The 11,745-nt window shown below is 40.0% G+C and overlaps 1 protein-coding gene across 4 annotated transcripts in view; it reads right to left on the bottom strand.

Moving 5' to 3' along the window:
• Nucleotides 1-226: 226 nt before the first annotated feature.
• Nucleotides 227-11,745, bottom strand: part of ctbp2a (C-terminal binding protein 2a) — a 71,656-nt gene continuing 60,137 nt past the window's right edge. For all 4 annotated transcript variants that reach the window (XM_059359104.1, XM_059359103.1, XM_059359102.1 and 1 more), the window contains 7 exons: nucleotides 10,587-10,731; nucleotides 9,663-9,869; nucleotides 6,643-6,857; nucleotides 5,021-5,151; nucleotides 3,999-4,126; nucleotides 3,792-3,915; nucleotides 227-1,927 (listed from right to left, as the gene is read on the bottom strand). In XM_059359104.1, coding sequence (XP_059215087.1) covers nucleotides 1,744-1,927; nucleotides 3,792-3,915; nucleotides 3,999-4,126; nucleotides 5,021-5,151; nucleotides 6,643-6,857; nucleotides 9,663-9,869; nucleotides 10,587-10,731 — 1,134 coding nt within the window. In that variant the 3' untranslated portion in view covers nucleotides 227-1,743. The remainder of the gene's footprint in view (nucleotides 1,928-3,791; nucleotides 3,916-3,998; nucleotides 4,127-5,020; nucleotides 5,152-6,642; nucleotides 6,858-9,662; nucleotides 9,870-10,586; nucleotides 10,732-11,745) is intronic.

Raw genomic sequence — 11,745 nt, 5'->3', positions numbered from 1 at the left:
AGCTGCCATTGCTGCAATGCTATCATACATTTCCAAACACTAGGAATACAGACCCCTTAAAAAATCACTACAGGACTACACCACACATGTACAAATTATTCAGAGGTTTAAAAACTGTTGATGGCTTTCACTGACATTGACATGGATTCACACTGTACCTTTAAATAACTGTTAAACATAACCAGAAAAAAATAAATTTCCCACAAATGTTTCACAGAGTCAATGATCAATCAGAACAGTAAGTTTTATTTATTGTTTCCAGCTGCACTGTATGCTATATGTTCACCTTGTACAAGAAACAAATACAAATACTCACACTAAAAACCAAACAATCTGCTAGCAGCCGTCTCTTGCTAACGTCACGGGGCTAAAAGGGATGGATGTGGCTGCTGTTGTTCGCAGAGGGCGCGCTGCCTCCGAGAGCCACAGCTGGCTTTCATTAGAGCAGAAAAACAAAGAGGAAGAAACTATAAGGAGGAGAGGGCGGGGTCGTTCACATAAGACTATGATTATAAGAACATTTTACAAGGCAATACAAATCTAACAGGACTGAAAACCTTGAACATCAAAAAACTTACATTTGATATATAAAAAAAATACCACAATGGAGAAAGAGGTGGAGACATGAAAAGCAATAATCCAGTTTTTCTTTTCTGTTTAGATTTGGACATATTTGAATGTTAGTTTTTTTCCTGAGTCAGTAAGATTTACTGTTTTTGTTTTTCCTACTTCGCTCGCTGGTGCTGTAGGTCCTTTGGATGCAAACAGAATATATTTTGGACACTGTTCATAACAATAACCAAATATTGTAGGTACCTCAGTTCAGCAGAGTTGGAAAAGTTACAACAGCAAAATTTAATTGATGTGACACTCAATGTACAATATCGAACCACAAATGGCAGTCTGTTTTTTCCTTTTTTTTTTGGTTTAAAAGGGTCTTCTTTTTCTTTTTTTTTTAACCTCATAAGCCGAAATATTCTTCCTGGAACTGGAGACCACATTTACTGCCCCACATCTTGTCTCTACATTCAGGAGCCACGACGATTAGAAAAGAGCAAAGATGGAGTCCAGATTTCTGGAGTCTGTCGTCATCAGCTGACTTTTCTTGTCTGCTAAACATACGTGTAACTGTAAATCCATTCATTTTCACACACACTGAAGAACAGAAAAATACTTGCAACAGAAACACAGGATAAACAGAGGAAAGTAAAAAAAAAACACAAAAAAAAACAACACAAGACATGTTTGAGCTGAAATGCATGAAACAGATGAGGAAGGAGGGGAAGCGGAGGCTTGACGGATCATTTGTGAAGTCACTTTTCCTTCAAGCTCTTCCTTTAAACCAAGGAGTCAGATTTCCATCCTGCACCTGGAAATGTCAACATGTCCCAGAAGTCAGGAGGAATCTCCCCTAAAATATACTCAAAAATAAAGATCAAAACAAAAATATCAATGAAGAACAAAAAAACAGATATGACGGAGGAAAAGTTTCTTCGGCGCATGAGTTTTGACGTTTGTCAGTCCGATCTTCAGTGTGGCAGCTCATGTGTTTTAACATCCACTGTCCTCACGTAGTGGTTTCATATAAAAAGAAAACGTGTGAAACGTTGCCCGGCAGGCAGTCCGCTGGTAGGTTCAGATGGCTGAAGTCAAGCGTACAGTTGGATGGTGAGTTGTAGGGTCGCTGGGGTTTATTTTTTGTGTACATCGGTTTTAGCCCCCTGCTCGGTAACAGCAGCAGTCCTACGGCTCAGTCATGTGCTCTCTCACGGGGTCGCCATGTTTGGAGGGCTGGTTGGGGGAGGTGGCCTGTGACGGATGGGTACCGGGGGGCAGGGTGTGGGTGATGGGCACTCCCCCAGGCACCAACCCCTCCATAGGTCCGGGAATCCCGCCAGGGGCGACACCCACCACACCAGGAGGGAATCTGGAAGAGGACAGAAGATGATCAGTGGGCATGACAACGAGCAAAGGGAAACTAACTGAGAGTGAACTTTTCTATTCTGCAAAACGGCGGCTGCTCAGTGGCTGATCATTTAACACTTTTTTTCCACCACAAAGCTATTGTGGTATTTATTTATTTAGCTATTTATTATTCCTGATGTGGGAATTCAGACAGTAATGACTAATAAATATTTTGTGTTTTAAATGTGTCTGTTTGTTTTTGGGTCTTGCTTTGTGACAGATAATGAAGTTTACCTTTTATTTTACTGATGAAGTACCGCAACACATGAAATCTGACTTTGTCATTTTAAATGAATTATATAACTTTGGGGATACAACTAAACATCAAAAAGGATCAAAACATCTCAGTTTTAGCATAATCACCTCTACAAAACAAAATATTTAGTTAAACATGGTAGGGAGCACTGCAGCGTGGACGTGATACATGAGAATGTCAGGGGTCCAAATCTGGTGTTGGGGAGGACTTTAAAGGGTCATTCACCCAAATTACAAAACATTATTTCTCACTTTCCCCCCCTATGTTGTTTAGCCTGTGTGCAGGATTACATGCTGATGTACTGCCTACTAAATACATCAGTATGTGCTGCTTACTGACAAAAAGGTTTGGATTTTAAGACTTCAGCTTCTCAATACAATATAAATAGTGTTTGCAGTAAGCGAGAATTGTTTTCTTTTTCTTAATTTGGGTGAACTGATCCTTTATTACAGGGAATTTGCATGTGTCAGGGGACTCTTATTGCAAATAAAACAGCTGATAATGTCCAGGGTTTGTTGCTGGGGGGTTTACAAAAGATTTTCAATCCCTTGCTTTCTTCCCTGCAATGAAAAAACGCCATGCCCCTTTCTTTACCCTCACTAAAAAAGCTCCACAACTAAAACCTTCCTGCTTTCTGTCTTTACCCATCACTTCACTATCATATACAAAAAAAAGTCGCTGCACCATTTAGATTAAACTTCTTACTTTTAGAGAAACAAAATCCCTCGCCTTCCGGTGTCCCTCAGGGGACTTTATTTCAGAAAAAAATAAATGTACGGTCGTAAACAGCGAGAGACAAATCACTTTTTGACCCTGATTGAATTACACATATGTTTGTCAATTTAAAAGATAATTTTGCAAGTGAAGGAAGTCAGAGTAGCCACCGTTTGTATTGTTTTCCAAAATAAGGTCCCATGGTGGTTCACAGGAAAGGGACTCCACCTCTCTATTCTACTCTTGTTTTCCAGTGTGTCAGATGTATCACAGTGACTCTGTGTGCTGTGTTTCAGTGGTGGAGGGAGGGGTCTGGGGAATTGATGCGGTTTTGGGTAGAGTGGGTACAGTTACAGGACATGTGAGTTCAGAGTGTGAAGCAGGAAAAGGGCTACATTTTTTAATGGGATCTGGTTTGCATTAATGATGTTATTCATTTGCTCTGGCCTGTGGGCCAGCAGTGGTAAGTATTCATTTACCTGGTTGAGAATTAGGTATATAATTTGTCCTGCATTCCCCCCGTTGCTATGGCCTGTACCATGGTTTGGTTCATTCGGCTGTGTGAGAGAAGCAGTTCATTCTGGTTGAGACAATATAGAGACTGAGAAATGAAGAGTCTAAACTTAACAAGGGATTCATTCATTTGGGCCAACTTCTATGTATAAATACGCCACAAAAACTAGGACCCAGCCTAATATTCAAGAATAGAAAGTCAGAATTGTGTCAAACATACATATGAACATCTAGACTCCCCCGTGTGCTAACCCTCATCTGCTGCAGGTGTTGATGTGACACAGGTGATCTCTGTGCGATGTGAGCAGCCTGCTGGGTTCATTCTTATAAATCCCCCTCCTACCTGTAGGCGGCTCCATTCATCTCAGGGTGAACTTGAGGCTGCTGCTGCTCCATCATTCCCCAGGGTGCGCTGGTAACAAAGAACTCTTTGTTGACGCAGTTTCGGAGGCTGTCAGGAATACGGCCTGTGTCGGGGCAAGATTGAACTTCAGTGAGCTCAGAAACCAAAATCTATGAGTGAGGGAATGCATTAAAGACATCTCCGTACCAGTGATGGCTCTGCGTATTTCTGTGGCGGCGGCCTCTCTCATCTCCAGTGACGCCTGCTCGCTGTACCAGGCGGTGTGGGGCGTGCAGATCAAGTTGGGGGCGTCTTTCAGGGGACCTTGGGAAAAACTGTTCAAAGACATTAAAAGAAAGAAAAGAGAAAAATTTGATTGAGATTTATAAAAGGAAGACTTTATTCTAGATGATTTTCTTGATATTATATCATCATCATAAAAATCACTGTTTTTGGTCAATATTGAGATCATGATTATTTAACACAATTATTAATTTGGTTTGGAAAAATCATGCATTTATTGAACATAAAAAAATAAAAAACAATTGATTTGATTTGAATTGATTTTCTTGAATGTTAAACATAATTAAATTGAGAAACTAATAAAAAATAAAAAAGATAAATAATATAGAAAATATAAATATATAATAATTCAAATAAATGTAAAAAATATTAAAAACATCAAAATTATGATATTGAAATGAACAAGATAAGATAATGTTGTAATGTTCACTTCTACAACCTACTGAAAACTACCAAACACATAGTAATTAAGTTAATTAATTAATTCAGTAAAAATACTAATTAATTCAATTAAATATGTTGTGCACTGCTGCAACCTTCGAAAAATCTTAGACATATATTAAACATTTTAGTAAACTATATTCAACATAATTTAGTCAGTTACTCAGTGAAAACTGCACTGGAGGATTTATTACACAAGACAAAACAAGAGCATAATTGTGAAACAGAATGCAGCACCATAATTGTTTTATCGCTATTATGTTGTTTTCATTATCGTTGGAGGCCAAAATTGTAATGAAAAAAACTATTTTATTAATCTCCCAGTCCTAGATTCAGCCATTTATTTCCTTTGCTTATTAGGGTGCATTAGGAGTTTCTATTGTCCTTGCACATATTTGAGATTCTTGCCATGAACACTAAAGTCTAATCATATTCAAACAGAAAGAATAAAAGCTTTTTGAGTAAAAAGGTGTGATCATAAACACCTGAAAGGCTCCGACTCGTGGACGTCCAAGGCGGCTCCCCGTATCCTGCCTTCTTTCAGGGCCTGAGCCAAAGCTTTCTCATCCACCAGACCTCCCCGTGCAGAGTTGACCAGGAAAGCACCTTGACGCATCTGTGCATGGGCACACACACACACACACACACACACACACACACACACACACACACACACACACACACAGAGCAGCAGCACAGCAAAACATTTTAGTCCCTCAATAATAACTTTGGCAATCAACAACATGTGTGGCTTTGAGATTGCGCACCCAGAGGTGCTGTCATTAGCTCGATGCTGCGTGGGAAGACTTTCTCTAAAAACCCTACACGGTGGCAAACAAATGCTTTTCAAATAAAGAATGACAAGATAACAAAAGGCTTTTCAAAGAAAAGGGACGTTTAAATGACACTAATCCCTCCATCTCATCAAGCTCTTATTCACTGTATACAAAACAGTAGCACGATAGTGATGATGCAGATGAATATACATTGTATTCAAAAACTAATAACACAATTAGTAAAACATATTCATGAAAACATATTCAGTGTTGCAGCTGTACATAATTCAAATAGTTATTAACCTATTGAATCTAACAAAAACTGTGTTCAATGTATGTCCTCCAGGTGGCAGCAGTGGTCAGGAGAAGACTAAGAGGATAACTAGCGTTATAAGAGTGTTTCTTGTATTTATCATGGAAGGGGGACTGATCCCCAAAGCATGAAAAACATTGCATTTGGGGTGTGCAGGCTATGGTTGGTTTAGCTGCTGATTCACCAAGGCTGAATAACTGGCAGACAGTAGCATTCCTCGGCTCTTTACAGACTGCTTTTCCTGGCTATGAGTGTGTTCTCCATAAATGTCATGGATTTTAAAAGTACAGGATGTTGGATTACATTAAGGAGAAAAATGAATACCATCTAAATGCTGAGAAATGCTAATGTATATTGGTTCATAATAAAAGAATGCTAGATTGCTGTTAGGTATTTGGGTCAAAATGATTTATAAGAAATGATGCAATTGACGTTTTTTTTTCAACCTGAAGTAAGTCAGCTTGGCTCATTTCCTGTTAACAACATGCACCAAAACACACTTTGACAATAAACGCTCCTACACCCTCCAGATACACACACACACACACACACACACACACACTTTGGCATGTTTGGGTCACAGTGACCTAAGAGTTATGAAACTGAGAGGCAGAACAGACCGATTAAAGTGAATACTCCCCCTGTGTTTCTTCATATGTGCTTGTTCTGAGTATTTTACCACTCATTAAAAGCTTGTTTAAACAGCCTATAATTGGAAGTTGCCAACAAAGGAGTGCTGGCAGCTGGGGAATGCTAGTGGCCAGCCAAGTCAGCTGCAAGTCCGCCGGTTTAAAACTGTTCTACCAATCTCTGGGAATCATCAGCCCAGTGAGAGGAATGTACAGCCTGCTTTGGAGGGATATAAGAAAGAGCCAGTCGACATGTATCACTTTTTGATATGTCATCGGTTCTGTCAGCTTCTTAGATCATGTTAAACATAAAAAGTACAATTCATTTTCCTGTATCATCTCTCACTTCATATCAGAGAGATGTACAACTAATTTTAGAGGCACCATACCTGTTTGATGGTGAAGTCATTGATGAGGTGGTGGTTGTGTTCGTTCAGGTTACAGTGCAGGGAGACACAGTCACTCTGGTAGAGCAGATCCTGCAGCGTGTAGACTCTCTGAACGCCCAGCGAGCGCTCCAAGCCATCCTGGAGGTAGGGGTCATAGAAGATCACGTTGAAGCCAAACGCCTTGGCTCGCATTGCCACCGCCTGTCCAGAGCGACCTGATGGGGGGCACGAGACAATTCAGATTTCAAACAGTGCATCCAGTAACTAGAACATGCATGCGTGAGATATCTGACAGAAAATGTCTCACAACAAATCTGATTATTGATTACTCATTTAGTTAGCAACTATCCCAAACCTTTACTATTTAAAAACATGTATCATCAACCCTGCTACTTTGGTACACATATTGTGGCTCTGTCCTAAATTATCTTACTATTGGATATCTATTTTTTCAAACTTATCATTAGATGTTATTATGCAGGTGATTAGACTTGACTCTTTCATTGCCGTCTGTGGCTTCCAGAGAGGAGACAGTCATCTACAGCTGATTACAAGATTACAATCTTTATTTTCTATACACACAAGCTAGTTCTCCCAAACTGTATAAGGCCACAACCTCCCAGTTACAGTTTTATGGTTAAGAGATGTCATAGAAAACTTAAAACTACAGAAACTTATATTTATAATGCTGACGAATTTGAAAAAATAAAGACTTTCCCATGAGTTCTGGGCATGCTGCATTAATAAATCTCTTGCTTGGATTTTGTGACTTTTCAGAACCTCTTAGGAATTTTTTTTCTAAAAAGGTACTATCCACAAATTTAGCGATTTCAGACCATCAGGGGAAAAACAAGAAATATATTATATAGTAATGAATTCCCATGCATGCTGCTCAAAGGAAAGTCAGCTTTTCTGCAAGCAGCACAGGGTTTTTCCCTGTACTCTGACACAACCATGAGGTTTAAGATATGTGATGATGTCACAAATCTACAAATTAGCAAATGTCATCTGGAAACTTTAAGGCTAAAAGCTACTTTTGGAGCAAGTGCTATTTACTTTGATTGGACAATAGTTGGCAACACTGCAAAGCATCAGACTGCCTACATCCAGCTTCACAGAGCCTCTAGCATCGATCTACAGTAGTGTTCAAAATAATAGCAGTCCAATGTGCCTAAACAGATTAATCCAGGTTTTTAGTATATTTTTATTGCTACATGGCAAACAAGGTACCAGTAGGTGCAGAAGATTCTCAGAAAAACAACAAGACCCAGCATCCGTGATATGCACGCTCTTAAGGCTGTGCAATTGGGCGATTAGTTGAAAGGGGTGTGTTCAAAAATATAGCAGTGTGGCATTCAATCAGTGAGGTCATCAGTTTTGTGAAAACACAGGTGTGAATCAGGTGGCCCCTATTTAAGGATGAAGCCAGCACTTGTTGAACATGCATTTCTCTTTGAAAGCCTGAGGAAAATGGGTCGTTCAAGACATTGTTCAGAAGAACAGCATACTTTGATTAAAAAGTTGATTGGAGAGGGGAAAACTTAAGTGGTGCAAACAATGCTTTAAAATGGAGAGCAAAACCAGAGACATGTGGCAGAAAACGGAAGACAACCATCAAAATGGATGGAAGAATAAGCAGAATGGCAAAGGCTCAGCCAATGATCAGCTCCAGGATGATCAAAGACAGTCTGGAGTTACCTGGAAGTGCTGTGACAGTTAGAAGACGTCTGTGTGAAGCTAATCTATTTAAAGAATCCCCCGCAAAGTCTCTCTGTTAAAAAAAAGGCGTGTGCAGAAGAGGTTACAATTTGCCAGGGAACACAACAACTGTCCTAAAGAGAAATGGAGGAACATTTTGTGGACTGATGAGAGTAAAATAGTTCTTTTTGGGTCCAAGGGCCGCGGACAGTTTGTGAGACGAGCCCCAAACTCTGAATTCAAGCCACAGTACACAGTGTAGACAGTTAAGCATGGTGGTGCAAGCATCATGATATGGGCATGTTTCTCCTACTATGGTGTTGGGCCTATTTATCACATACCAGGGATCATGGATCAGTTTGCATATGTCCTTGAAATGGGTGATTCAACAAGACAATGACCCCAAACACACTAGTAAACCAGCAAAATCTTTGTTCCAAACCAACAACATTGATGTTATGGAGTGGCCGGCCCAATCCCCGGGCCTTAATCCAATTGAAAACTTGTAGGGTGACATCAAAAATGTTTGAAAAAAGTTTCTGAAGCAAAACCAAGAAATGTAAATTAATTGTGGAATGTTGTTAAAGAATCTTGGAGTGGAATAACAGCTGAAAAGTTGGTTGACTCCATGCCACACAGATGTGAAGCAGTTATTAAAAACTGTGGTCATACAACTAAATATTAGTTTAGTTATTCACAGGATTGCTAAATCCTGGAAACAAAAAAGTTTGTACAAAATAGTTTCGAGTTTGTAAAGTCAAAGGCAGACACTGCTGTATTTCTGAACACACCCCTTTCAACTAATTGCCCAATTGCACAGCCTTAAGAGCGTGCACATCACGAATGCTGGGTCTTGTTGGTTTTCTGAGAATCTACCGCACTTACTGGTACCTTGTTTGCCATGTAGCAATAAAAAATACACTAATTTATTAATTAATCTGGTTAGTCACATGGGACAGCTATTATTTTGAACACTACTGTACACCATCAGTCAGACTGAACGATGAAACATATCAGATTGGTCAATAATGAAAATATGATTTCTGCAGCCAGAGTAAGTTCCTAAATAGAAGTAAACCTGTATAAGCAAACTGACAACCTTGAAACTGTAAAATAATACACTAAAGGGATGATTAGCACTGCTAAATGAGATCAGAATTGAATAGTTGTCAAAATGAAGAATATTTTATGTCACAAGTAAAATACAATACATTTTAATATGGCTCAAAGAAGCTATCGAAGTAGCCATATAGTTCGGAGCTAAATAAATTGCTGTCAATCAAAACAAACGATCCACTGCTTATAAGAAAGAAGGAGCTCACCAAATCCGATGAGGCCAAGCGTCTCTCCTCGGATCCTGGCTGCCCCCGACGCTACCTCCCGGATCTGCTCCACGCTCTGGACCCGCGTGCCCTCCCGGAGAGCCTGGTACAGCCAGGTGTTTCGCCGATACAGGTTGAGGATGTGACAAAGTGTTGAGTCTGCTGTCTCCTCTACAGCCGCTGAGGGAATATTACACACCGCGATGCCTGGAAAAGGTCAGCGAAATGGGTTAGAAACAATGACACGCGTACTTCAAGTGACTAGTAACATAATTGCTCTAATAGTTATAATTACTGTTGTGAAGAGAGATTCATCTGTAGTTTTTTTTAATTGGCTGGAAATGTCTTTCCTTCATGACCCTCTTCAAAATAAAAGTGCACTGTGTTTAAAATTGAACTGTGAAGGATAAGAGGATAATTATAACTGCTAATTATGCCAGTGAAAAGAACATTCTCTAAAAATCCATGTCAGTGTATGAAGATGTATCACCACAAACGACAATAATTAGGATATCACACTAAATCCTGCTCTCATACCAAACATATGCCGAAGGGGCCAAATGGGAATCGGAGGGAGAGTTTCATATCAGTCGGAGCATCTGCTCTGCATGTGCAATCAGCGCCATTACATATTCTGTTTACAGTATGTTATAATTCCTGTTACATATGTTATTTATGTAAAGTCAATAAAGCAAGCAGAGTTTGGATTGGCCATCATCCAAAAATGCACTATCCTTATCCATAATGCATAATTTTTCTTGATTTAATCTTTCTCGTGCAGTCGTGAAAGAACGAGCCATATGGGGAGATAAGACCCCTTCTTGTTTGTCATTCTCAACGTATGATTACTGTCTGCTTCTGAACAACCTCACTTTTTATATCTAACTTCCTCCTCTTTTGTGTGCATCTGTCCCTCAGTCTCACCGAGTTCCCCGGCAGCCTTGATGTCGATGTTGTCGAAGCCGCTGCCGATGCGGATGATGATGCGCAGCGCCTTGAACTTCTCCAAGTCCTCTCTGGTCAGGGTGATGGTGTGGTACATCATAGCGCCTACTGCCTCGTTCAGCACCTGGGGGACATTAGGGAGGAGGAGGCATCATCATCGCTGTCTTATTACATCAGTGTTCCCTGAAGAATCATTAGAGATGGAAGTAAACTGGAAATCTGCATTCATATTATGATCACAATGTCATTACAGTTCTTAATCAATATCATCCCCGCATTCAAATTCAGATGCTTTCTCCACAGCATTATGTATGAGCAAGTTGAGTGCTTTCACTACCTCCTTTTTCCTGCTCCTAACTTTATATCCGCTTTTCTTCATCTAAATGCAAATTGATTGTTTATGTGTGCCCTAAAACATGAGTGCTTGTCTGTGTGTTTATAATGAGTGCTTGCCAAAGCTGTTTTTTGTCACAATCCATCCATTCAGACTGTACGCAAACAAGGTTGAAGTGGAGGCAGGCAGGACCATAAAGCAGACTGACAGCTGCTGAGGAACCCAGAAAGCATCAGCAAGTAGCTGCAGCAAAGCCACGACCGTTAAATAACAAGTTAAAATTCACAACCCGCTTACTGAATTAACCCAACCCGGCCAAATTAGCATAGCCATGAATTTCCACGCAACATTTTTATTGGAGTTAGCTGTAGTGAGAGTTGGATGCTAAATTCAAGGTTAAAGCTCTCCTCATGCATTAATCTCATTACTCGAGCGAAGCAGGCCCAGCAGCAGGCTTGGCTGGAGACGATGGTGGAAAATGACACAGAATCGCAGCAGACTGTTAAGCAACAGCTGAGAGCAAGTTTACATGAAGTGGAAAAAGTGAGGAAATGGGTTTTGTGTTGTGTTAATTAGTTAAAGAACTCTTCTGCAGTTTGAGCTGGCATGCCACACTGCCTGTGCATCTTTATAATGTTCTGTGCAAGGCTATTACCTACAGCAAGGGGTCATGAATATTGCAAAGCACATAAAGCCCTTTACAACGGCAACACACTACACATATTCTACACTCGTATAATGGAATATTTAAAAAGAAATACTTGAGCAAGGACATTCGTTTGTTGTTGTGCATTCAAAGTTATT

The sequence above is a fragment of the Centropristis striata genome, chromosome 20 (assembly GCF_030273125.1).
Source record: "Centropristis striata isolate RG_2023a ecotype Rhode Island chromosome 20, C.striata_1.0, whole genome shotgun sequence".
Lineage (NCBI taxonomy): Eukaryota > Metazoa > Chordata > Actinopteri > Perciformes > Serranidae > Centropristis > Centropristis striata.
Note: the sequence above shows the minus strand (reverse complement) of the source record. Positions and strands in the feature narration are given on the sequence as shown.